Here is a 26,894-nt window from a genome sequence, read left to right on the forward strand (position 1 = left end):
AAGTATTTCCTGTTTTCTTAGGACTTTTTTTATAGCAGATGTTAGAGGGTGGCTGATTAGGCTTGAATTGTTCTCACCTGGTACCTGTTCCAGTCTGTCTGCATTCATGATGGGGGGAATGGATTTCAAGAATAGGGCTTCTCAAAGTGGCAGAGTTATTAAATAAAACTTTTAAAATATAAAAATAAAAGAAATCTGGCATGGCTTGTGTTTTGAAGCAGTGCTGGTTGCCCTTCAGCTCTGGTCCTTGGGGCCAGTGCAGGCAGGGGAAGGTGCATTGAGCCTTTTAGCCAAGCTCTGACCTGAGATCCCAGTGGAGGAAGGCAGCAGCAGGTTCACTGCTTCTACAACTTCCAGTAAGTTCTCAGGCATAACTGAATCCAAATTAGTCAACTGAGGCAAATGTTACCTCTGAAGCTCTCAGGAGTTTGGCATTTCACCAAACCCTGTCCAGCTATGGGACTTTGTTTTTTTTATCCCTCCTTGGCAAATACATCCCATGCAGTGGCTTAGGCTTTTGTAGGCTCCTGTTGTGTGACATTGCAGCAAATCAGTCACATCTCCTGGGGAGTGGGGGGTAAATATTTCACCCAAAACACAGACTACTTAGGGTTGAATACCAAGTTGGCAGCTGTGGCTGGGCCAGAAGCAGCAGCTCTGTGTGTAGCTACTCCCACCCCTATAAATACTCAGTGTGTGTGCTCTCTCCTTACTATGACTTCAACTGAGAAGTTAGTGGTTGGAGGGGGCTCAAAAGCTTTGGCAACAGTTGGGTGTAGGCCAGGAGGAAGAGTGGATTTGTCTGTGTGAAGTCTATGGTTTATAACCCTCTGGTGAAGCTGTGATTGTTGGTGCTGCTCCCTCTGGAGCTGTTGGTAACATGGCACTGGGGTGCTGTGAGAGAAGGAAGGAGAAAATCCTAGCAGGAATGAGAGGATGGACCTTTTCCAGCATGGTAGGATGGAGGTCTCTGTGCTGACATCCTGTTCATTCCAGGGATGCTTGTCCTTTCCTGTCCCCCATCTCTGTCACCATCTGGAGGACACCAGGATCAGTAATGTGGCTGTACAGCTGTGACTCTCACAGGAAGTCCAGCCTCACCATCCTTCTGAGCCTGGGGAGACCCTCAGGTGTTGAGCCATCAGCTGCAGCCCAAGAGTGGCCCAGCTGGGGTGTGCTGAGTGCTGATCTCTGCAGGAGCCATGCCAGGCCTCAGGATTCCTCTGGGATGCACCCCAGGGCTGTGTTTGTGTGTTAGCAGCACACAGAGCCATAGTGGAGCAGGCTCACACCTCTAACCCTGTGCTGTCACTAATACAGGCTTACCAGAGCCTCCTGAGCGGGGCATTGTGCTGCCTCTGTTGAGGAGTAATCCTCTTTGCTCCTGTATGGTGCTTGCTAAATACAACTTAGTACTGCTGGCATTTCCCATCTGAGATCTGCCAGCTGGATTTCCAGTGTCCTTCCCCTTCCCAGCAGGTGCACCAGGCATAGACCTGGTGTGGGGTGACAGGGGCACAGCACTGCACCTACCCCAGGGACTGTACTTTCATGGAGGGCTGTTGAGTTACTTTAATACTTGGTGTAAAGCACAGAAGCTCTTAGTGCTGGGAAGTTTGTGTGAGTAGCATTTACATGTCGAATGTGCCTTGCAAATGTTGAATAATTCATATCTACTATAAAAATAAAAACAAGCGTGGGAGTGAGCGAGTTTACCTGAGACCAGTCTGACACCTCACGTGAATTGAAGTGAGACTTTGATTCATTCACTGGATTCCTGAAAGCAGCACTGTGATATTGATCTTCATCCTCAAAGATCTTTCAGGCATTAATTAATTTTAATGCTACTCTTTGGAGGAAAATAGGGTGTTTCAGTTCTGGAGGAGGGGCAATCTCTGAGATGTTGTCCATTGGTAGGACTGGAACATTTAGTGCCTTCATGTGGCAATGTCAGTGGGGCTGTAAGCCCTCTGTGAGCTAAACTGGAAATTTTTCCATGTTTGTCATTGTAAAATATTTTAGTTTGAATCCTTAAATCTATTGTTGTTTTATAGCAATAATTACTATATCATAACATATAGTAATTATATAGGAATATAATAAAATATGGATTGATAATAACATGAGGATTGTCAATGAGGTAAAAGTTCAGAACTGGGAAGGATGAAGAGAAAAAAACAGAGCCTGAAACCTGTGACTGGCTTTGAAAAGTTGTTTCCTGCTACGGAGAAAGGGAAGAGTGTAACTTAAGGTCATTTCTGCATTTTAATCAGAGACAGATTTCAGTAGTAATTCTGTAGTACAAAAGGCTAATCAGCATTTAGTCTGTCTTTATCCCAGCTGAATGTTTTCCAGTGTATTGATGGGCCTGTGCTGAATGGCCTCAGTGGTGAGGTGCTGTGTGGAGCTCCTGGTGTTCCCTGTGTGCACGTAGCTCATGGCAAGCAGCAGCCATGAGAGGGGAACACACAGCAAACGGGGCACTTAGTGACACTGATTTTTGTGGAGTGCCTGTGTGGTGCTTGGCTTGTTCCCCTGCTCCCCAGGGGCAGGTGGCTGCTGGGTTCCCCTTTCTCCCAAAGCACCTGGGCTGGGAGCAGGGCTGCTCTCCAGCAGGAACGTGCAGTCCCTGCTCCCTGCAGCCAATACGAGTCATTATGCAACACCACTTATTTCCTTTGGCATCAGATTATGCAATTTCTGAGCAGAAGAATGCAAAGCCCTGGAAGAACACAGTAGCATTTTAGCAGATCCAAAAATACCTTCTGCAGGATAGAGGCAGCATTTCAGTGTGTAGTGCTGAAAATACGCCCTTATGTAAGGTGCTTATTTGCCAGCCGGCGCTTGGCTGGGCTGCAGGTGAAGCAGGACGTGCTCTCCCTGCCACTGGAGAGGTCCCCCTGCACTCACAGGAAGCTGGACAGGCTCTTTCTCTCTCTTCTTCACCAAGATGAATTTTTATTGCCCTTTTTTTTTTTTTTGTTCCTTCTGAAAAAATAAAAGAAGTGGATGCTTGATTTCTCTTTCCAAATCAAGCATTGATTCACCACCCCCCACAAATTTGTGACCTTATGCTGATGAAGGAGGTTCTAGTGAAACATTTTTCTCATGGTGTTGGAGGTAGAAATTCATCCCTATGCTGAGAGCAAGGGCAGATGAACACATTGCATGTGGGGATGGGAGTCACCAGTTCTTTTAAGGTGAAGTCTGCCTTGGAAATCTATTAAATATATTTTTAGGAGACAAGGGCATGCTAGGAAGGGGGATCTGGTTGATACAATCTGTTGGGATTTTGGCAGGAATACTTACCAGAGACTCTTAAAGAGGCTAAACAGCTATTAAATGACTGAGACACCAGGCTGGCAGACAGATTAGTGGTTAAATGATATGAAATAAAAGTAGGGGTAAAAGAATGATAATGTTGAAACATTTTCCTCTGCTTTGGAGATGGCACTACTCATAGTCTTCCCACCTTTTCTTCCCTTATCCAGATATTTTAGAAATATTCTGTTTAGGCTGTAAGACTGCAGAAGGGAAGGTGTTGAGGATAATAACTATGGAGGCCACCTGCTGGGAGTACTGGAAGGCTCCACTGAACTTGGGTGATAAAATACCAGTTCAATTTAATGTTAATTAAACACAATTCAGTCTTAACATCCAGCCAGAATTAGGCTCTGGCATAGCTTTTTCTGCTCAAGAATGAGACCTTAGGTTGTAAGATACCTATGGAAGTAATCCTAGCATCCTGAAGAACCAGAATGATCATTGTGCCTTTGTGCATTTCTGTGGCATTCTGTCCTTTTTGGGAATCCTGGCCATGGTCTGACTTCGTCAACTACCCAGAGAAACGGCCCCATTCCTGGAAGTGTTCAAGGCCAGGTTGGGTGGGGCTTGGAACAATCTGGATTAGTGGAAGGTGTCCCTGCCCATGAATTTTAAGGTTTTAATAGTGTTTTTCAACTTAAACTGTTCTGTGATTCTACATTGTATAACTCTAAGGTGAGACAAGAGAAATGGAAAGGAGGTGATCAAAGACTCAGAGCAAGTATCATATGGTGAGTGAGAAGGTCAAGTGAGAGTTGTTAGACTTGACCAAAAATGTTGGAGTGGAGGATGGAATAATTTCTAAAATCACAGCTGGAATGTTCAGGTGTTACTGGAGCAGTGGCTGATAGAAGGAAGAAAGGAACTAAAAGCATGCAAAGTGAGGAGCAGCTGGTGTTACCTTCTACAACACATTGTTAAGCTACTAAACTCCCTGCCACAGCCCAGTGTTTGCTGAGGTGTTCTGGTTAAAAAAATCCCTTGGCACGGTGGCACAGGAACAGCAGTGTGCTGTGAGCAGGGCAGCTGGTGCCACTGCTGGGGGCAGCTCTGCCTGCACACCCTTCCCTTGGCTTTGCAGCAGGGAGGGGCCATGGATGATCCTCCCCAGCCTCTGTGGCTCCATCCCATTGCTGCAGCCCAGGTGCCACTCCTTTCTCCTCAGCCAGGCTTGCTTGGGATGTGCAAGGTGCCAAGCAAACCTGCAGCTGCCACTGCACACAGCCAGAATTCTGCCATTATGGATATTTCTTGGCTGGTACACGGTGCTATTTTTGTCATTGTCAGAAAGGGTTCAGGCCACAGAGCTAGACAGGGTTCCCTTTCTCACTGGTACAGCCACAGACAAAAGGATATCACAACTAAAATCGCTTTTCCAAAAATGATGTGTCTCTGTTTTCAGTTAGATGGAATATATTGAATAAAGGCTAAATTGAATCATCATGAAGTCAGGGTTTTGTTGTGATACACAGACTACACACAACATAGTTAAGTGTCTGTGGTCTCAGACATGCTTAATCCCCGTGGCTATGTTAATATTCTATTAACATTTTAAAATTATGATAGTTGTGAGCCCTAAGCAGTTGCCGCCACATCACTCATGGTGTCTGCAAAAGAAAGGCATCTTAGATTGAGGTGGCATCCAAATATTTATTGGAGAGAGGAAGTAAAAGTATGAGTTCAAGAAAGGATTCTGCAGGAGGTGCAGAAGTTCTGTAGTGTTTATCTGATAACCTGAAGCAGCAGTGTAAAGCACAGAAAAGTCAGTGTGGCAAAACTTCACTCTCCCAGGTAAACGTGCTGTTTGTTATAGAGAAATGTTTGTATGCAGAAATATAAACAGAGCTATTGCAGTTACAGAAAATCTCAGATGAAGAATTCTCACTTGTTTTATCAGCAATTGATTATGTTTTTGGCAATAAAGTTGTAATATTTAAAGATAAGGCTGGATTGTGGCTGGGCATTCATGTGGGTGTAAGGTGGGAAGAAATGTTCTTCCTGGAAGGAGTAGTGTGTCTTGAGAAGGAGATTGATGACTTAAAAACACCCAAGCTTTTGTCTTGGGCTACTCCATAGTTGGCTTAAAGGTTTGCCCATAGCCTGGGCTGGCTTATACCAAATTAATGTGGGGGAGCTTTATATTGTAGTTTATTTTCTTACAACCTAACAAAACAGATAATGTGACTTATAAAAATATAATGTAATTAATTAATGTAGTAATGTAACTTTAAAAAAATTCAACCCCCTGAAAACAAAGAGGTGATGTGTAACTCATTCTCTATGAATAAATCTGCTTTTACTTTTTTTTTTTTTTGAAAAGCAATCATTCTAAACACAAGCCTATATTCCAAGTATTGTAAAAAGTGTGGCAAAAGAGGAGTATCTGATCCACTCATGTAATATTTTCTTCATCAGGCGACCAGGAGAAGAAAGTCTGTTGAAATTCTGTGTAATAAAATCACATAGTTCAAACCCCAAAGGTTAGAAATGGCAACAAAAGCTCTGGGACTTGCCAATTCAGCAGCTCTCAGTCATTTCTGTGCTGGAGTTGTACAGGGATGGGAGAGGAGTGTGCATCAATCTATTGTAAAAATTCCCTGTAGAATCTGAGAGAGTCACAAGGGGCAGAACATGTCTTTAGAAACATGCTTTTTGTCATTTTGTTAGATTTTAGAACATTTTTAAAGCATTGTCACAGTCACTAGTTGAGATGATACATAAATACATTCCAGTCATGTTATCAGTGAGGAAATGTGTAGTTGCTTTGTTGTTCCCACTGCAGCCAGGAGGAGATCACACTGAGTACCAGGAAAAAGCAATGGGACTACAGGCCTTGGTTGTAAGTAGTGATCTGGGCAGGAATCTCCTCTGTCTGTGGTAGTTCCATGTACCAGCTGGATAATTTCTGCCAGCAGCTCTGTTTCAGCCCCTGAACACGGATCAGAAAATTGCTTTTATTCCCTTTGCATGTTGGAAGTGCAAGCAGAGATTATGCTTCACTGGCTAAGATGGAAATAGCATTCAAGGAAACAAACTTAGTGTTACTGAGACTTGGGCTGGCAGGAGACTGAGTGGTGGCCTCTGTGCTTACACCACCTTTCCAGCACACTGACTTTTTGTTTGGTTTGGTTTGTGTGCTGTGTCTGGAATGCTGTGTCTGATTTGCTACTCAATTTTTAGTGCAGTTCTTTAAAGGAGAAACTTCAGAAATGGTTTAGCCAAGGCATTGAGTTAACTCAGCTGCACACCTGACCATTGCATTGACACTGATGAATATTGAATTTGTATAGGCAGCCACATGCTTTGGTGGCTCTGGGGGAGTTGAGGACACTTCCTGCATAGCTGTTTCCAGGGACAGACACAATATCAGGCAAGGTGAGGGTGTGCTTTGGTAGCTGATTGACCCACTTGGTGATTCAGATGAACTCTCACTTTTCAAACTGAATTATGGGCTGTCTGACATGTTGAGGTGCAGCCTCACTCCTCTGAGAAGACGTGCATTTCATGCTCCTCTTGACTGGGGGTGGTGGGATTTTGCCTGGAAAAAATACTTTGCATGGAAATGGAGTCATTTATGAGAAGCTGTGATTGTACAAAATTGCACCAAGCCTTGAATCTCCTTCCAGACAGAAGAGAAATTTGTTAGTGCAGAGTGCATGAACTCATCAAAGCAGTTCAAATCCAAGGGTCTGCCTTCAAGTCTGTGTGTGCAGCAGCATTTTGTGAAATCTAAATCTCTTAAATATGCACAGTCCTCCCACACATGGAGCTTCCAGCTTTTGACTGGGAGGCTGCTGCAGCAGGAGCATTGCTCAGATAGGAATAGCACAGCCCTTGGCTGTGCCTTTCCCTGGAAAAGCATAAAGATGCACATGCAGATCACAGACATGGGATCCCAGGCTGCTTTGTGTTCAAAGGGACTTGAAAAATCTTCCAGTTCTACCCCCTGCCATGGGCAGGGTCACCTTCCACAATTCCAGGTTGCTCCAAGTCCTGTCCAGCATGACCTTGGACACTGCCAAGAATCCATAGTCAACCTGTGCCAGGGCCTCCCTGCCCTCACAGGAAACAATTTCTTCCTAATATCTAAACTAAATCTGCCCTCCTTCAGCTGAAGGCTGTCATCTGTCACTACATGTCCTTAAGGGACAGTCTGGATATAATGAAACCTAAAACTTTCAAGAAAATGTTTTTCTTTGCCTTTTCTTTTATTGGGAAGAATGCAACATGAAAAATCTTGGCGTTTTGGTACTCTGACTAAAAGAATAGTGGTGGCATGACAAATTTGGAAAATGCTTTTCTTCCCTTGTTTGAAGAGATGGTAAGATATAAACCAACCTAATTTCATTGGATTAAATCACATTTTGCTAAGGCAAGAGGTTGCACATTGTGGAATTTACTGTAATAGAAGAGAATTTTAAAAATTCAGTTCCCCAACAAGTCAGCACTGATATGGTGTGGCAGAAACCACCTTCTCCCCTTCCCAGGGTTTCTGTACCACTTTGCTTCAAGTTGGCTTGATAGACAGTTTTTAGAAAGTGCTGCTGTTTCATGCTCTCCAAACAATGAGTTTGCTACACCTCTGAAAATCAGGCTGCTTATGTAAGGACCTAAATAAGGCTGTATCATGGCAGTTTGCAAATAATTCCATAACTTTTATGTCTTCTCTCACCATAAAGCACATACTTTTAGGGGCATGTAAAGTGGCAGGACACTGTGCCTAAAGGCTTTTTTTAGTTGAAACATCTCAATGTTGAAGAAGGCAATTTGATCTGGGAGAGCAGACCTCATATCCCTGAATCTAGGGCTTTGTTCTTGGGAGAGCTCTGTAGTGAAAAGCTGTTCATTCCCTTTTAAACCTCCACAATGAAACATTCCAGAGACAGAAAACTGTAAAAATGTGAAAGCAAAACCTTACACTGTAGTAGTGTACTCTTGAGAGTCACATAACAGCAAAGTTATTTTATCCTCCAAGTCTGATTTAATCCTTAATGTACTTCACAAGGCTTAAATTTGAGGTATATTTGGGTCACTGTTACCTCAAATTCTAGCCTCTACATTTAGCTGTCTTGCAGAACACCTGGTTGATGTTTTATTTGTATTGCTGAATATTCTGTGTAATTAATAGCAGATTTCTCTGTAGGAACAGTGGTCACATTTTGCTCTTGTTTAAGTAATCACTTGTCACTCCCTGACTTTAGGTAATGAGCAGGGGCTGTGCCCAGGAACACTTCAGCTGTTAGTTGGTGTTTTTCTGTTTTTTCCAACTTTGAGTTGGGCTTGGCCTGGTGTTTTTCTGAAATTCTGTTCAGGTCTGAAGCATTTTCATCTCAGTAACTAATAAGGAAATTATTGATATGAATATATATAATTGTCTTATCAATGAATCTGTGATAATATAACAACTGCTGCTAGTAGTAACTGTACTGTGAGGTCACACTGCATCTTCCCACACTGGTAAGTTGCTCATTGTAATGCTGGTCATTAACAGGTCAGGAATAACCAACTCTCCAGCTTCTCATGAAGTCTGATTCAGCTTCTGTACTAGTTTGGGCTGTGCTGCAACCTCTGCCTCAATTGCTGTTTTGCTTTCTTTTAAAGAACAAAGTTTACAACCTAAATAAAGCTTTAATGCAGACCCCATGTGATGAGGCAGGATACAGGAAGGTAATCCAGGTTCCTGGCTTTTCCTGTCTGCTGCTGGAGAGGGGCTGAAGCCCAGGGCAGGAGCTTTTCATCCTGTGGGCTGCAGGGCTTTGCTCTCTGCAGTGACCTCATCCTGAGGAGTTTGGCACTGAGCTGTTCCCTTGCCATTGGCTGTGTCCTACCTGGCCACCTCTTTCTCCCTCCCAATGGCTGTTTGCAGAGTCTGGAAATTTGCACCCACTATAACTGATCTTACTTTTTAACAAAATACTTTCTGTTAAGGCCATTTTTTTTACCCCACTCTCAGCTTCCTGTGGAATTTAAAACTGGACTTTGTTCCATGTTGCAGGCCGAATTAATTTAATTATTGTGGCCCAGCATTAGAGTCTCTTGTTTCAGAAGGGGCCATGCCCAAACTGTGTTTGCAGTGGGCAGCTCTGGCAGCATAAACCCAGCCATCAGCCTGGCTCTGTGGGAAGGTGAAACCACCATGGGCTGTGGATAAATGACCTCTCAGTGGAGCTTGGAGCAAGAGATGGGGGCACTTCTTAAAAGGGATCCCAGCTCTTGTTTTATGTGCACCCTCCCAGAAGCTCATGCAGGGGAGGAATGGAGAGCAGTGGTGGGAGATCAGCAAGGAGGGTCTGCTGTTCTGTGAAACTCTCAGAGTTTTACTTGATTATGAGGGTGACATGGACGTGGTTAGAGAATTGAGCATATCTTGCTACAATGGACATGGAGGGTCAATTAAAGGTCCAGGGTGGTCATAACTAGATAGGGCTCTGAGGGAGCAGCCACAAACCATCCCTTGGTGGAATCAAGGTACCTGTATTCACCAGGCTTTGTTTGCCTATTGCCTTGTCTCAAGGGTTTGCAGAAAGATCCTGAGCTTGTAGGCCATGCCAGGCCAGGAGCAGTGGTGGGACTCAAACCATAGCTGAGCATAGCTGGGGCCAGCTTTAGTCTGATAATGCTATGGGAATTCTGCAAATAATCTTTCACGATTTTGACCTTTAGGTGCTTGTTTAAAGTTGCGGTATTTGTTTACTGGGCAATTCCTGCCGTAGGTTACCGAGAGTATTGCCTGAGTGGAGTTTCTGTTGGAACCATTTATTTGTTTCTTTTAGGGCAGTAATTATTTACCAAGTATCAGCGGCTGTCTGGAAAGTCTAGTTAATTATCAGCTCACCTCAGCGAAACTGCACGTAGTGAAAATACTTAAATAAAAAATTGAAAGTTGCTCTTTTTCCTCTCGTTTCAGGTACTGGGCCCACGCATCACATGTGAGTTGTGTCCTACAGATGCTCTGAGCACCCCCTCGGGCCGTCTCCTTGATGCACACTCACGGCATCATGGCCAGCACTCAGGAGCGCCTGAGCCTGTCTTCCTCTCCCAGCTCCATCGGCAAAGCGTTCTGTGAGGACAAAGCCCCGGGCGGCTTCCCCGAGGAGCTCCCCGCGGGCAGCCAGCCGTCCCCGGAGCTGCTGGAGGACGTGCGGGAGCGGGGCGCGCTGCCGGCCGAGCTGCTGGACGGCGTCAGCAGCCCGGGCACGGCGGCCGTGCTGACCAGCATCAGCGAGGACGCCCGCGACCACTTTGAGAACAGCGTGCTGCAGCTGCGCGAGCAGGACGAGCCCGAGCCGGGGCTGCCGCAGGGCACGCGCAGCCCGGGGGACGGCGACACCAACGGGGCCGGCGACGATGTCAAGGTGCAGTTCAACCGCACGGGCAGCGGCAGCGGCGGCTTCCTGGAGGGGCTCTTCGGGTGCCTGCGGCCCGTGTGGAACATCATCGGCAAGGCCTACTCCACCGACTACAAACTGCAGCAGCAAGGTAAGGGAGCCGCCCCGCTGCCAGGAACACAGGGCTCTTCCCTGGCTTGCCTTGTGGCCCTTTTTGTCTTGTCCAGCCCTGTCACGGGTTTCCGGGATAAATCCTGCACTACAGAGCCAGCAGATGTCATGTGTGCTAAAACGGACTGCCTGTCCAGCCTGTGGCTTGGACCACTGTGACAAGGCCTGACTCTGAGCTGAGCGTGGGGATCACGAGGAATTGTGTTGAGGTACTTGGTACAATCCCTGTGCTAATTCCTGGAGGTTTTTATGCCAGATGGAAAACACTGGCATAGGCTCTTCCACTTCAGAATCTCCAGGTAAAGGCTGTCCCCAGTTGATCACCAAAAAGCAGTAGTATTGCTTCTCTTTTAAAAAGACTCTTGTTTCTTTTTATTCAGGAGTAATTTTCCTCTTTAAAATATCATTTACTACTTGTCTTTCTAGAAATACGTTCTTTGATATTTATACCTTTTCCATTTGGATGTGTAAGCATAAATGTGTAAGCGTATGTGAGTATGAATACATATAAAATCTGTAGCTTTGGAATAAGTGATGTCCCAGTTGACTACGTATGTATCTGTGTATCTATCTCTATATATATCTTTAGGGGGTACTGAAAGTTAAAGAGCAGAGTATGCTCTGCTGTTGGTGTCTGATTTCTCCCCTAGCACAGGGGGAGGGAGGTGGCAGATGGGAAAAGAACAAGCTGTCATTAGAATTAAGGAGCTGAAATGGTTGAGGCTTATGGAAAATGGGAACAGCCTGGCCACTGCAGTACCATGGGGCAAAGCCTCCTTTGAGCATCACTCAGTAGTAATCAAATGGCTTTTTGCCACTGACAAATTACAAGATACGAGATCAGAAAGCTGTCTGAGTGGTTCAAATCAAAACCCCAGAGGGATGGGGAGCAGCTCCTAATATGAGGGGACAGAGCTGTTAAATAGCATGTTGGATGAATTTGCCTTGAAATCAGCTTGCTAGAGTCAGTCATTTCCAGTTCATAAGTGAGCAGGAAATGCCCCTCTGCACTCCAGGTGCCTCCTGAACTCAGCCCCATGTGCAAGGGTTTGCTTGGTTTGAAATTCTCTGGCACAGTTGGTTCTGTTTTGTTTGCATGTTGTAAATTTGGTGTGTCACATGTGGTTCGGACTATAAATAAAAACAGTGACAGAAAGTTCCCTAGGGGATTAAGGCTACTGGGGTGATTGCACACAGGGTGACCAGTTTTGGAAGGGCCTGTCTGGGTGGGGAGTCTCCCTTGGGAAGGAAAAGGAGGTTCTGAGCAGTTGGATGACATTCAGAGCAGGCATTGGGCAGTGTCTGTGTGACAGTGCTTTGGGTTGGATGCTCAGTGTTTGTAAGTGAAGCTAAGAATTTCCAAGGAAAGGCCACAGATGGAGAGTGTAGTGGCCACTCCCAGCAATTCTCTGCGTGTCCCACACCTGTCCCCACTGCTGGCTCCGAGCAGTCCCTGGTGTGTCCCTGTCACCTTGGAGCAGTGGCTTTGGGAGAGCTCCCTGTGAGACAGAGATCCCATTTCCCAGATAACTGGGCCAGCAGATGCATGAAGGCCACTGTACAATCTGTGCTTTGGTGGCCCACAGGGGACACTGGCTTTTGTATACAAGTGACCAGACTAAAAGATGGAAGCAGTAAGGAATGAACAGGAGCAGCTGAGTGCAGTGCTGGGGATGGAGGGTGCACATAGAGCTCATTCCTGTGCACAGGGTGTCTTGCTGTTCTCTGTGTTGGGAGCATGTTCAGAGCCACACATCCAGGGGCACTCTGCTGTTTGCTGCTGGCATCAGGCCCTTCTAAAAGGGCACATTTGAATGGGCTACAGATGTGGTAAGGCTGAGGATTAATTTGGATTAGCTATATGTGGCCTGTGTGCTTGAACTGCATATTCAGTGTCTTCACTGTTAGAAAGGGGAGTGAAAAGAAAATTTAAAAAAAGATATTATTATCTTTTCTCCTGGAGCTGCTCAGTTGTCTGGCTCTGATGACATCTGTTACCCTGATGGCAGTACTACACTTCTGTTACCCAAGGATAAACCTTTTCAGACTGCTTCTGTGCTGAAACTTGAGGATTTTATGAGAATATTCATGTTCTCTTTTCCAGATGATCTCATTCTTGCTTCTTGCCACCAGAAAATCATCTTTGTGTGCATTTCATCAGCTACATACAAGCCAGCAGTTCAGTAACTGATGTATGTGATTATTTTTATTTTTGCTGTCTTTTAGCAAGAGCACAGAGGATGCATGGATTGTGTTTGTGCAAGTGCTGTGTGGCTGAGGAAATGTCTGGGGCTCTTTCAGCAGCAGGGAGAGGATTGTGGTGGCTTTTCATTTCCCTGGGAGCTGCTTTACAGCTTTGAGCTGGTGCCATGGATCTGTGCAGATGATTTTTCCCCCCTTCTTTATGAGACAACTGCTTAAAGCCTCATCCTGGAGTTAATCCTTTGTGTTGGGCTGAATTGACAACAGAGGTAGGAGTCTAGTTTGGATCTGCAGCCATGTGGCCTTCCAGTACTTAAAGAGAGCTTATAAAAAAGAGGGAGAGCGACTTTTTATGTGGGGAGGTAGCTATAGGGCAAGGGGGAATGGTTTTAAACTAATAGAAGAGAAATTAAGATTAAATTATGAAGAAATCCTTCCCTGTGAGGGTGCTGAGGCCCAGGCACAGGGTGCCCAGAGAAGCTGTGGCTGCCCCTGGATCCCTGGAGGTGTCCAAGGCCAGGCTGGATGGCACTTGGAGCAGCTTGGGATAGCAGAAGATGTCCCTGCCTGTGGCAGGGGGTGGAAGGGGATGGGCTTTAGGATCCCTTCCAACCCAAACCATTTTATGTTGCCTGCAGCTGCTTCGTGGTACTTTTGCTGCTCCCTGGTATCCCTGCCCACCTGCTTTGGCTGTCCTGCAGGCTCATTCTTTGGGGTGTGCTGGTGGTGTTGTGGTTGCAAGTAATAAAAGACAAATAGATTTCATGTCCTTGAGCCCATATTGCCTGTGGAGCTTTGGCTCGTGACTTGGTGAAAAAGGGAAAAGATAAGAGCAGTTTTTGCATTATTCTGCATTATCTTCCTGTTGAAATTTCTTCTTGAGTGTCCTTCCTGACACCAGAATGGTCAACAAGAGGGGTGTGCTGTTCTTCCCTGCAGAACACAGGCTGGGCAGAGTGTTGGTCAGCTGGGAGCTGCCACAGGCTCTGTGTTGGTTGATCAAGGGGTGCCAGTTGCTGCTTGGTGAGGAGTCATTCCTGTGGGGAATGTTTGCTTTTGTATTGTTCAGTGCCACCTGATTATCTGAGGTTTTAGTACTTGGCATTTGACCCATAAAATCCCTCCCTCCTATGTTTCTCCAGTTGTTTACCCTGATTTCTAAAGGCTGTTGGTGAGTGCTTTCAGGGAGACACACTCGGTTCTTTAATTTGCATCTACCAGTTATTTAATTGGGATTGTGGGGACTCCAACACTTTAAAGCAAAACTTGTTTGTGTTTCCTAGAGACTCATTTGACTTCCCAGCCATTTCCTTTAGATTAAGAAGCTGTCTCCAGGAGCTGCTTTCACCTTCCATTTCACGAGTGTTGTGTTTACCATCATTGTGAGAGTGTTTGTGTGTACCTGAAGAGCAAGATGCCCGTTGGAGGGTGCTTGTGTTGAGGGGGTCTGTGTAAACCAGAGATTGTTCTTGTCACACTGCCAGTGCTGGAGAGCAGCCAGTGCTGGGAAAAACTTCCTCCAAATAGATTGGTTCAATGGCTCAGGCTGCTCCTGCGTTTCTTCCCCATGGGAAATAGATTTTCATCATTCTACTCAAATGGTTCTTAATCACCTCAGAAACGCAAGTTCTTGCGCAATTGCTGCTGCTATTACACTTTAATTTATTTAGGGGAAGTATCCCACTGGTTTCTTAAGGCCCAGAAGAGTATGACTACTGCACTGAATGTTACCTATGGTTTGGCTCTTTGTTCTTCCTGATATTCCCAAAGATGTGGGATATTTCACTGTCACTACACTGAAACCTCTTCCCTGAATTGTGCCCCTGACAATCAGGATGTAAATGGGAGAGCATCTGTGTTCTAAATAAACACAATATGACTTTGCAGAAAGAAACACATGGACTTTAGCTTACTTTGTTTACAGCCTCTCTCAGCTTTGCCATTGCAGAGGGAATATTACAGAAAGGTAATATTACCTGATAGGAACATTAAGAGCAAACTAGGGTTCCAAGGTGATACCATTGCCCATTATTGCTGACAAGCTGTTGATGCTTCATGGAAATGAATGTTCTGTGTTCTGTACAGGAAAGACACACATCCTACAGGTGAGGATGGAAAGAGACTTTGGACAGTGGGGAATTGCTTCCCACTGTCAGAGGGCAGGGATAGATGGGATACTGGGGATAAATTCTTATCTGTGAGGGTGCTGAGGCCCTGGCACAGGTTGCCCAGGGAAGCTGTGGCTGCTCCTGGATCAGTGGCAGTGTCCAAGGCCAGGCTGAACAGGACTTGGAGCAACCTGGGATAGTGGAAAGTGTCCCTGCCCTGGCGGGAGGTAGGACTGGATGGGCTTTAAGAATCCTTCCACCCCAGTCCATTCATGATTCCATGAAAGAAAAAGCTATTTCAGTACAACAGAATAGTTTCTATGTTGCCAGTATAAAAATACTGTTCATCAACGTGCACAAAAATCACCTCTATTTGCCACCTCCTTTCAGAAGTGATGAATATGTGAATTAAATAGAAATACAGATATTCTTGATTTAATAATGAATGAATGAATGAATTTTATAATTATCTAATTATTTTCTTTATTTAAATGTCCAAAGACTTAAATGCCAATTTAATTTCAGATCTGCGAGTGAATCCATGAGTATGGAAAATAGCCTTGTGTCTGGGAAGGAACATGTGCTGGGGGTTGAACTCTGCCCTGCCAAGGCAGAGGGAGTTTCTGCTGTGGATGAGCAGTGTTTTTGTTCTTAGTTCAGTGAGCAGAAGGAGTGCTGGGGTCTGGGGAAGAGCTTTTCCATGGCCACTGCCTGCTTGTGGCAGGAATTATCCCAGGGAAAGTTTTGAGCTGGGATCAGCTCCCAGACAGTTGGGATACACAGGTTTCCCTTCAGTGATAACAGTATCTAGTTGGGCATAATCCCATCTGCAGTCCTGGGACCATCCCAAAGGCTTGCAGTCTGTATGAGATGAGGACACACCTTTGTAGTCATCTGGAACAGAGATCTCTACAGCTGTGACTTCCTTTTATTTCAGAAATCAGTGGGTTACTTGTTGGGATTGCTGCTAAATAATTTATTCTTCAAATTTAGATTTTTATTGAATTACATTAAATAAACAATTGCCTGCCTTTTATCCTGCTGTTTGTGAGATTTAAGGTAGTTTCAACATGACTGGCAGGGAACAGGGCTTTCTGTTCTGATGGGTACAGCTCTCTTGAAGCAGTTTATACAGTGCCACTGGACCACTCCAGCATTATCCCTACAAATGTGTGTGGATTGTTTAAGTTTGTTTTGTCTGTTTGACATTGATATACACAATGTTGATGTGGGAAGGACCTGTTTCTGTGCCTGCTGCTGGTGGTTGATATGCTTTGTGTTGGCTATCTTGGTGGTTGCTGCTCTGTGTTTTACAGCCTGCCACCTCTGACTTCTATTTCCTATTTTTGTTTATTTCAGAGGGTGAAAAGGGCCTTCAATATTTTTATATCACTTGTGAATGTTAAATGTTTCTTATAATGTATGCTTTTCAGTGGAGCCTTGCACTTTGTTCAGTGTTGGGGTAGAGGATCTCCTCCCAAAATTGCCAGTGCAGAGTCCCTGGTATGGTTACTTGCTGCCTGGCAAGCTGGAGTGGCTCACACAATTGATTAACAGGGAGGTGAAAAAGCAGCTGAAGGATGGGAAGGAGCAGGCTGGAGGTGGCTGGGATGGCTGAAAGGGTTGCTGGGGCTGAGCACGTGTGGCGTGTGCCTCAGCTGTGCCAGGAGATGTCACCTACTCCCTGCAGAAGAGCCCGGCCTGTGGTGCAGGAGGTGGCAGGGGCTGCCCTGGTGTGCTCTGGCAGTTCTCATGCTGCTGACCTTTAGCATGACGCCGTTTTTCTCCGTGCCCAGACACGTGGGAGGTGCCGTTCGAGGAGATCTCGGAGCTGCAGTGGCTGGGCAGCGGGGCACAGGGAGCCGTGTTCCTGGGCAAGTTCCGCGCCGAGGAGGTGGCCATCAAGAAAGTGCGGGATCAGAACGAGACGGACATCAAGCACCTGCGGAAGCTCAAGCATCCCAACATTATCGCCTTCAAGTAGGTTGTGACCCCTGTCAGGAGCTTTGTCCAGCCAAGAGCTCGAGGTCTCACGGTCCAGGAGCTAAGCTGGGACAAAGTGGTGCTCACCCCTTCCTGTCCAGTTGTCTGTGTGCTGCTCCTCACTGCATGTTCTCTTCGACAGGGGGGTTTGCACCCAGGCCCCGTGCTACTGCATCATCATGGAGTACTGTGCCCACGGGCAGCTCTACGAGGTGCTGCGGGCCGGCAGGAAGGTCACCCCACGGCTGCTGGTGGACTGGTCCACAGGGATTGCCAGTGGCATGAACTACCTGCACCTCCACAAAATCATCCACCGAGACCTCAAGTCACCAAAGTGAGTCTCAGCTGCTTAAACATCCCTTAGTTTGGGTTCAAGTCACCAGAGTTAAACATCCCCCAGTTGTGGTTCTTCAGGTTATCAAAGTGAGTCTCAGTTGCCTAAATATCCCCCAGCTGGGGCTGTTTCTATCTTTGCTTGAGAAATAGTTTTAAATTTAGTCAAAAGGCTCTACTGTGTTTCCCCCATGTTGACTCAAAATTAATGAGAGTGAAACTATTGTAACTTGTTGGCACTTAGCAAGAGTGGAAATTTTACCATGATCTTCCATGGTAAATAGCAGTCAGGAAGTATTTAATGATTTGACAGTATCTGGTCTTTTTGGAAAGTGAGATGTTCTCATGCCTCCTGCCTTTTTATTTTTCCTTCTTATTCTCCTGTTATTTCCCTGGTTTTCTGGTATGTGTCTTCCTTATTTCTCTGTTGCTTTCTGATTAAAATGTTCTGGCTTCTTTATATTCTTATTCCCTAGGTGTTTATTATTTCTTTAGTCCGTGACAGTCCATTAAGATAATGCTTTTAGATTATTTACAGCACAGTTTAAGGCACAGCGTTGCCTCTGGATCCTCAGTTACTTGTTAATTTGCAGTTTTATTGAGATTGATTTTTGACTTGTAACATTAAGAAATGCATTTAAGGCATAAAATACAACCACCCAAAAGAGAGTGAGAACTTTTATTGCAGAAAATAAAAAATCTTTTCTTTTGTAGTGCACTTGTGAGCAGTGTGGCCTCATCAACAGGTTCTGTTGATTAAGAAGGGATTTATTCCAATAGGTGTTGTGGTGCAAGAAAAATCACAAAATTATGACAGCTGCTTTTTTTTTTCTCCTTCTCCAGTGTTTTGGTTACACACACAGATGCAGTGAAGATTTCAGATTTTGGTACATCTAAAGAGCTCAGTGATAAAAGTACCAAAATGTCCTTTGCGGGGACAGTGGCGTGGATGGCCCCGGAGGTGATACGGAACGAGCCTGTCTCTGAGAAGGTGGACATCTGGTGAGTCCTGCTCATGGTCAAGCACCTTCACCTTCCCTTCAGTCCCTTGCTTTCCAGCACTATCCATGTGCTTTCCTCATCCTGTGCCTGAGCATGGTTTGCTCTGTGGTGCCTGTTCCTTTCTCTGCCTGTCTGGTGTCCTGAGCTTTGGTGGGCTCTGATGGAAAGGGAAGTGACATAGGTGTGCTGGCTTGGTGCTGACCTGCAGGTTCCAGCTGAGGCTCAGTGCAGACAGTCTGTGTCTTGCAGAAATTCTTCCCTGGGTTGTTACCAGCCCAGAGCTTTCTCCCAGTGCTGTGCTTAGGGCCCCCTCAGCAGCCTCCACAGCCAGGGTGGTTTTCCATCACTTCTGGCCCTCTTCAGGGCCATGCTGGAGCTGTGGGGAGACCCCTGTTCTGCTCCCCTCCCCTTGTGCTGCCTGCACACCAGGCTGGTTGTTGTATGGGCAGCCCCAGGATTACAGTGCAGTGACTCCAATCCTGGATCCAAGAGGGAGGAAGCCAGGATAGGCTGTAAGAGTTTTGGAAACTGCTCCCGTTGATGTGGAATGTGCTCTGTGTCCAAAGGAACACAAGGAACCATTCAGTCTCTGTGCTATTAGAAATGCCTGAGAGGGCTTGGCCTTTGAGTTTCTTTGGGAAGCCTCCCCACAGGTTTCAGAGCCCTCAGGGAAACTGCATCTCTGTTTCTGCCTCATTATTTCAGCATATTAAATGTCAGCAGCAAGGACAAATGCCCTTCTCCCTGCTCTACCGCCAGGAGGGATTTTGCTTCCTGTGGTTTTTCAGCTTCAGATGCTGTCCCTTCCCTGGCAGGGCAGGGAGCTGCTGGACAAAGCCACGGGTAGTCCAGGGTGCAGTGGAGTCAGGAGCTGCTGCTGGAGTTCTAGCTTGGGCTTGGGCTTGGGCTTGACCTGAAGGGCAAGATTTCCTGCAGGGAAAGTGGTTTTACCTGTGGTGTGCAGCTGCTCTTGTGCCCACAGTGTCCTGTGTATTTATTTTGGATGTCCAGGTCACAGCACAGCCATCTCCTCCAGGAGGAACGCTTGGCTTGTTCTGGAAAGAGAACACACCCAGCATTTGTCTGCTGAACCCTCCCTTTGAATCTTGGGATTGTGAGGACAAGTGGTGCTGGATTTCCACCCTTGACTTTCTGTCCTTTAGAGTGGTTTATGTTCAGGAATATTTCACAGAACATCCTGTTCAATAAAACCTTTGCTCCTTCCCTCAGTGACTTGGAGATGTCACTCTTTGGTGCCAGTTCCTCTGGAGTTCACAGCAGTGGTGATTGCTCAGACTCTCCCTTGCCATCCATTCCTCCCTCAAGATGAATAAAATAGATGTTCATGAATCCTGCCAACAAATGAGAACAGTTGCTGAGCTGCTTATATGTCTGCTCTCTCTCATCTCAAACAGCATGCAGAAAAATAAATCTGTAATCTTATCAGGAGTCTTGGAAATCCTTTGTCAGTTCTTAGTCATGACATATATGAAACCAGATGAGCTTTCCCTGGTAATTTGTCCAGGCTCCTGGATCCCTGCTTTCCTACAGCCCACAAAAAATGGATTTTGAGGCGAGGAATATTCAAATTCTGCTTGTTTGTTAACACATGCTTTGTAATTATGTTTCTCTGTTTTTGTTTTTTTTAACACCTGATTTAAAGCCAGTGGGCTTTGAAAGTGCAGTTTTTTTCACATGAGGTTGTTTCCTGACTGATGGTTGTTCAGACCTGGTAGTTTGTCCCTTAGAAGTTCTTCTGTACCTACTAAAAACACTGGATATTGGTATATGCCAGAAATACCCTTGTTACCTTCCCACAGAGGAATGGACATGGAGTAAGGTGGCACATCTGGCTGGGAAATGGAGATGGTTGTGTCTCACCTGTATCACAGCCCAGTTGTTGACATGCAGTAACAGTGGTGGTGGTTCTCAGCAGCGTTTTGTTTATCTCTGTATTGGCTGGTTTGGTGTTTTATCAGGTGATGATTGTATACAAAACAAATGTTTGCTGTTAAAAAGTAAGGTTTTGGTTATTTCTGGTAACTTCACTAAGGAAAAGAAGCAAAGTGAATTTTCTTACCTACAACTCTCAGTTCTTGTAGGAGGTTCTTTCCTTACTGAGTTACCTTAATTAATTTTTTTTTATCCTCCCTTTCTTCAGAACAAAAGGAATATCAGATGAGACCTCATGTGCTTTTGGTACCAACAGTTAAAAAGTAGCATTTGTTTCCTAATTTCTGTGCTGCAATAGTTGTAGTGCTGAATTTCAAATCTTGAAACTTTTACCTGGGACTACAGGTAACAGCAGAGGGAGCCTTTGGTTAGGGAAAAGAAAACAAAACCAGTTAAATGAAATGTAAGAAAGCCACAAAAACTTTGTTATGTTGTCTTTCTGTAAGACACTTGTCAGTCTGGGCAGTAGTCAATCATCTGTTCTTATCAGCATGAACAGTCCAAAGTCCATCTGAGAGTAGACTTTGGAGTCTTTTCATTTAACGAGAGCAAGACTTAGTCTGTGTCCCAGTCTGGGGTTCCTCCTCTGCCCCGAGATCACCCCAGAGGGACACGAAGGTGGTTCAAAACCTGGTTTTCCCCGAAGCCGCCGAAGAGAGATTGCTGGAGACGGTTTTCTCTTTTTCCAAGGACAGTTTATTGTTTCTTATCTCTGGGACACTTTGCCTGGCCAGCAGCGGTCTGCTCAGCCTGGCATCCATGGTGGAATCTCCCTGGTCAAGGCAGGGCTTATATAGTTAGTACTATGTATTACATGTTTACAAAATTTTACCAATACAATACAATTTTATTAAATGGTCCAGCCCTGACCCCAACCAATCCAAGAGGCCAACGTGTCACCCAACATGGATGACATGGAGAAGAAGGAGGAAAAGGTGTCCACCCCCCAAATTCTCCATCTTGGCCACGTGTCCCTTATCATAAACATTCAAGAAAACCTATTTATCTACGTTCTAACATTCTAATTTACACTCTACTCATCATTATTTTCTGTGTCTCTTCTCTCAATGTGGGCAGATTCTCCCAAGGAGCCAAATCCAGCCCCTGCAGCTCCTGGGCAGCACTCAGGGGTCTCTGAGGGGTCTGCCAGGGGGGTTTTTGCACCCCCAAAGGAGCCAGGGAAAAACCCTGGACTCCCACAAGTCTGTACAGAAAATGTTCTTTCAGGATCTTTAAAATTTCACAAAGAAGCAGGAAAGGGTGTGTGAAAACCAGTATGATTTTGTGCTCAGCCCAGGGCTGGAGCAGAGGAGTTACCTGGTGTGCTAGAAACCACTGTTGCATCTACTTGCAGTTTCACACCAGACATCCCCATTTCCCTGTTTTGCCCAACAAACTGTTTTTTTCAAGCTCCAGGTTTTTCTCTTAACAGCCTCTGTGTGAACTCAATTTATCCTGGTTTATTTCTTTATCAGGTCATTTGGGGTGGTTTTGTGGGAGCTGCTCACAGGAGAGATTCCCTACAAGGACGTGGACTCCTCAGCCATCATTTGGGGAGTGGGCAGTAACAGCCTCCACCTTCCTGTCCCTTCCACCTGCCCAGATGGCTTCAAAATCCTCATGAAGCAAACCTGGTAAGAGCCTGAACCCCACACAACACAGACCTAGGACTGGCTCACAGCAAAACCTGTGGAAGTCAGGGTGGGAATATGGAGCCCAGAGCAGAGGGCTCTTAGATACTCTCACACTTGTCCTGAGATCAATAGGTTTTAGCATTCTGGATGTGGCAGCAGGCCACATCTTCAGGAGCCTTTGCAGAGGGTATTGCTTTGCTGTAGCCAAGTAGGGGATAAAAGGTGGCTCTGTGGAACACAAAAGAAGCTGGAAGGAAAGTAGGGGTAAAATTCCTTGAGACCACATCCAGAGTGAAGTAAATTGATTTTTTCACTTGGAAAACCCCTTGTAAACAACTGGACTGGACAAAGAGAAATACAAACTTTCTGTTTAGAGCACAAATTTTCCAGGTTCTGATATGGAAAATGCTTTCAGTTTCCTCCATGTACCGGATTAGATTGAAATTCTTTGTCTCGGGTTTCACGTTGATGCTTTGTCTTTGTAATTACACCTTGACAGAATGTAAAGGGTCTTCCAACATTTTCCCACTCCATGGGTTTCAGCAGCCATCCTCCCCATGGCAGAGAGGGGACCAGAGGCCAGAGTGTGTGTGGATCTTTCCCAGATGCTCACCCTGAGCTGCAGCAGTCAGGCTGTGGCAGCTCGGTACAACAGAGTACCTACAAACACTTGTATCCCCACCTAGTGGAAGAAGGTGGTTGGTAGGGGAGAGGAGGCTCAAGAAGCTGCTCTTGCCCTGTGCAAGGTGGATTCAATCCTGAAACTCAAATGCTGGTCCTTTTTCTCAAAAATCCAAATGCTTTTTTTGTGGTTTTTTTTCTGTGATCTTTAGGGCTGTTCAGTGCATTGCATTCAGGCATGTGCTGTGTGACAACACACAGACCTTTAGTGCTTAGAAGCATCCTGAATGTAAATTTTCATTTCTACTAGGTTGAGTCTTCCCATTACAGAATTTGGAAATTGATGGGACAACAAACCAAAGTATGTTTCTTCTTGACAAGCAAGTTAAGATAGAAACTGAAACTGTTCCTATCTTTCACTCTGTAGTTGCATTTTCTGGTCTTAAACATTTTGCACCTCTTGTTTCTTCAGATTGGGTCATTACAAGCCACCTCTAGCACAATTAAATTGTTTTCAGCAAAAGAGAAAACCAGAATAGCTCCTTTTCTCTAACCTGTCAGTGCTTGGTTCACACAATAGGATCTAGTGAAACCCTTTCAGAAGGGCAGGAGAGGCTGGCAGTGTCCATCCCTCACCCCAGGAGAGCAGGAGAGGCTGGCAGTGCCCATCCCTCACCTCACCCTGGCTGTTTCTGTTTCGTTTCAGGCAGAGCAAGCCCCGGAACCGTCCGTCCTTCCGGCAGACGCTGATGCACCTGGACATCGCCTCTGCTGATGTGCTGGCTACTCCTCAGGAAACCTACTTCAAATCCCAGGTGGGGATCCTTCAAATCCCAAACTAGGGAAAGGCTATAGCCTTTGAGTACTGGAATTAGCTCCAAGGATCAGATTTTGGAGGGTTCATTGAGTAAAAAAAGCCTGGATCCATTACTTCAGTTCAGTTCTTGGGGAGGAGCAACCTGATGGGTGTTTGAAAATCTTTTCCCCAAACTTTCCCAAGCTGAGATTTCTGCTGCAGGAAGAAGGGCTTCAAGGGGAAAATAGAGTATCATTCTAGACAGGCTTCATTGTAGAACTTCCAAAACCATGGCCCTTTCTGCTTATTCTCACTGCCAAAAGTAAAGAAAATGTTCTCTTAGGACAAAAATAACTCTAGGAATTGAAAAAAAATTTCTTATAAAATGCAGATGTGTTTTAAATTCTCTGTTTGTAGCACAAAATCATAAATAGCATTTGAAAATGCTGGCACTAAATGTGCTGTGGTATTGTTACCCAAAATAATGCAGCTAACAAAAATACATTTGCAATCCAAAGCTGTAATTTTCTGCAGAACACAAAGAACATTGCCCAAGACTTTTTCTGCGGTGCACCTACAGATCCCAGTTCCTTGTAAATAGCTAAAAGTAAATTGCTTTCCTAGGCTGAATGGAGAGAAGAAGTGAAGAAACATTTTGAGAAGATTAAAAGTGAAGGAACTTGTATCCACCGGCTGGATGAAGAATTGATTCGCCGTCGGAGAGAAGAGCTGAGGTCTGTTCACAGTCTTGTGTTTGCTGTTTGCTTTTCCCATCCAGCCTTCCCTTCCCAGCTAAATGAGCCCTCAGCTGTCCTCACAGGACAGGAGCCAGTATTCCTGGTGGTATGAATTTGGGCAGCCCAAATTCCTTGTGAACCCAGAAACCCAAATTCCCATGGGCAGGGCCTAGGCTGTGAGCACTGCTCAGCGGAGAGGAAGCTGGAGAGAAGCAGTGGGAGCTGTCAGTGCTCTTGGGCAGTCTCAGCAGTTTGCTCCAGACAAGGTGGCAAAGGCTTGTGTGTTTCCAAGGGAACATTTCTGCCTGAGAATTGGTGTTTGTGGTAACAGCACTGAAGCAAATGCATCCATCTCAGTGGGATATCCACCTTGAGGTTAGCTATGAACAGCCCACTTAAATGTATTTTGAACATTAGACTAATTTAAAAATGAAAGCAAAAGGTTTATATGAAGAGGGGAAAGTTTCTTCCTGTGATACAAATTTACAAATGCAGTCAATAGAGAAACATAAAACTCTTAAGGAGCAGCTGTGTGTCAAACCTGAGGAGCCAAAGGGGCCCTTGGCCAGGCAATTTGATGCAGTGGTTGTTCAGTGTTCCCTGTCCCCAGGGAGCTTTGGGTGGCCACACCTTTCAGCTGTACTGGAGCTGTGGGGACACCCTGCTGTTAATGAAATACAGACACAGGACTTCTTTCCTGTTTCTATAGAGGCTGATTTAGCCCCTTCTCTGTGCAAACAGAATGATCAGGGCTTGGCCAGAGGGCTCTTGGGTGTATGTGAGGCATTTGCAGCTCTTCTAGGGAGAAGTGTTGTCACTCTTTCAAGGCTATTAAACACTTTCTAAACTGTACCATGATTTATTGCTGTGTCAGGCTCTTAATCAATCATCATTCACTATTAGCTGTATCTGGGATTCAGTGCAGGGCAGCTGGCAAATTTGACTTTTAAAAGGTCTTTTCCTTAAGCACCTGTACTTTTCCTCATTCTGTTCTCTTGCTCCATGGAAGTGAGGCTGGAATAAAGCCTTTTCTGCCTTTCAGACATGCTTTAGATATCCGTGAGCACTACGAGAGGAAGCTGGAGCGAGCCAACAACCTGTACATGGAGCTCAGTGCTATCATGCTGCAGCTGGAGGTGCGGGAGAAGGAGCTCATCAAGTACGTGTCTGGGATGGTGAGGTGCTCGAAGCAGTCTGCACTCAGCAGGGCACAAACAGCTCTTCATTTCCAAACTGGGTAGTGGCACTTGCAGGTTTAGTGTCCCCTGACAAGCTACAAAGGGTAGGGAGTTGCTGGTGAGCAGGGAGAGGTCCCTTTGGAGTGAATTCCTGCAGACCACTGTCAGTGATTACTGGCTTGGAGAAATGCACCTTTGGTGCTGGCATTCTTTGGCCCAAGTGTAAAGGGAATGGCAGTGCTGCTCCTGGACTCTGTGCCAGGGCTCTGTCCCTACTGTCTGCAGAAGGAATTTAGAAGTGTCTGTGTCCTTTCCCAGCAGAGCAATCAGGCATGCAGTGTGTTCCCTGTGGAGCCAGTTCCTGTCCAGCAGGAGCAGGAGGTGGAGAGAGAGACAACTGATGTGGTTTTCTTTTGTTTTTCTTTTCCCTGGTGTTTCAGGCGGGAACAAGCAGTGGAAAAGAAATACCCTGGGACTTACAAACGCCACCCAGTAAGACCAATAATCCACCCCAATACAGTGGAGAAGCTGATGAAGAGGAAAGGGGTCTCTCATAAACCAGGCAGCCAGACCAAACGGTGAGAAGAAACAACCCAGTCCTGTGCCAGAGCCAGTGGTAGATCTGGGCAGTTCCTTCCCTTTGAGCCTGATGAAATGCAGGGTGAAACAAAGGGGTTCCACACTTGAGCCTGGTCTGGTCCTCAGAACCATAATTGCTTAATTATCTTAAGGTGAAAGGGATGAATGCTGCCATCCCTGCAACCTGGACAACTCTCTGGAACCACAGAATCACAGGATGTATTGGTTGAATGAATTATTTGTTAATGGGATTTTTGAGTAGATGATGGTGCTTGGACTGGAGGTATCTCTTGTGTTTTCTCAAATTCCTAACAGTCCAAGATCATCCTTGACTTGGATGGGAATAAGCAGGGCAAGGGATTGTGGAAATCAGGCAGGCCTCAGGAAGGATGGATTCATTGCTGAGGAGTTAATTTGGGATTTGAAGTTTGGGAATTCATACTGTCCTTTCAGTTATTTCTCTTTTGACTTTTAGATAGGGATATTTTTTTTTTCTAGAGGAGTTGTCTTAGTCTTTACTTTTTTGGGGATTTCCAGGAGTTAGTCCTGATTACCAGTGAAAAATCACTTCTGAATTAATATCCCCACGTGGCTCTTAGATGAGCAGCCTGATCACCACCATTGTACAGGCACAGAGTGAGAGCCATGCTCTAGCCCAAGGTCCTGGGAGGGAGCTATTTTGGGAGAGAACATCAAAATAAGAGCGGAAAAGGAGAGCATGTGACAGCTCTTGAAAAAAAAAAGCAAGATAGGAGTGCAGAGCAGGATGGGCTGAACGGAAAGGACATTGAGTGGAGAGAATCACAGAGACCAAAATGCAGGAGTCAAGCAGCTGAAGGTGAGGGCAGCCTGCAGATTTTAGGAAGATGAGTGTGCTTTTGGCTCCAGCTGCCTCTTCATCCTGGCTCTGGACCGGTGTCACTTCTTTGTTTGTTGCTTGACATG

At 45.6% G+C, this 26,894-nt stretch overlaps 1 protein-coding gene across 3 annotated transcripts in view; it reads left to right on the top strand.

Annotated features, from left to right (window-relative positions):
- Positions 1-26,894, top strand: part of MAP3K13 (mitogen-activated protein kinase kinase kinase 13) — a 71,198-nt gene that overhangs the window by 34,993 nt on the left and 9,311 nt on the right. For all 3 annotated transcript variants that reach the window (XM_079315093.1, XM_079315092.1, XM_079315094.1), the window contains 9 exons: positions 10,232-10,803; positions 16,930-17,113; positions 17,259-17,450; positions 18,293-18,451; positions 21,880-22,038; positions 23,366-23,474; positions 24,080-24,189; positions 25,235-25,351; positions 25,811-25,948. In XM_079315093.1, coding sequence (XP_079171219.1) covers positions 10,305-10,803; positions 16,930-17,113; positions 17,259-17,450; positions 18,293-18,451; positions 21,880-22,038; positions 23,366-23,474; positions 24,080-24,189; positions 25,235-25,351; positions 25,811-25,948 — 1,667 coding nt within the window. In that variant the 5' untranslated portion in view covers positions 10,232-10,304. The remainder of the gene's footprint in view (positions 1-10,231; positions 10,804-16,929; positions 17,114-17,258; positions 17,451-18,292; positions 18,452-21,879; positions 22,039-23,365; positions 23,475-24,079; positions 24,190-25,234; positions 25,352-25,810; positions 25,949-26,894) is intronic.

Source organism: Erithacus rubecula, assembly GCF_903797595.1.
Source record: "Erithacus rubecula genome assembly, chromosome: 11".
Taxonomy (NCBI): Eukaryota; Metazoa; Chordata; class Aves; order Passeriformes; family Muscicapidae; genus Erithacus; species Erithacus rubecula.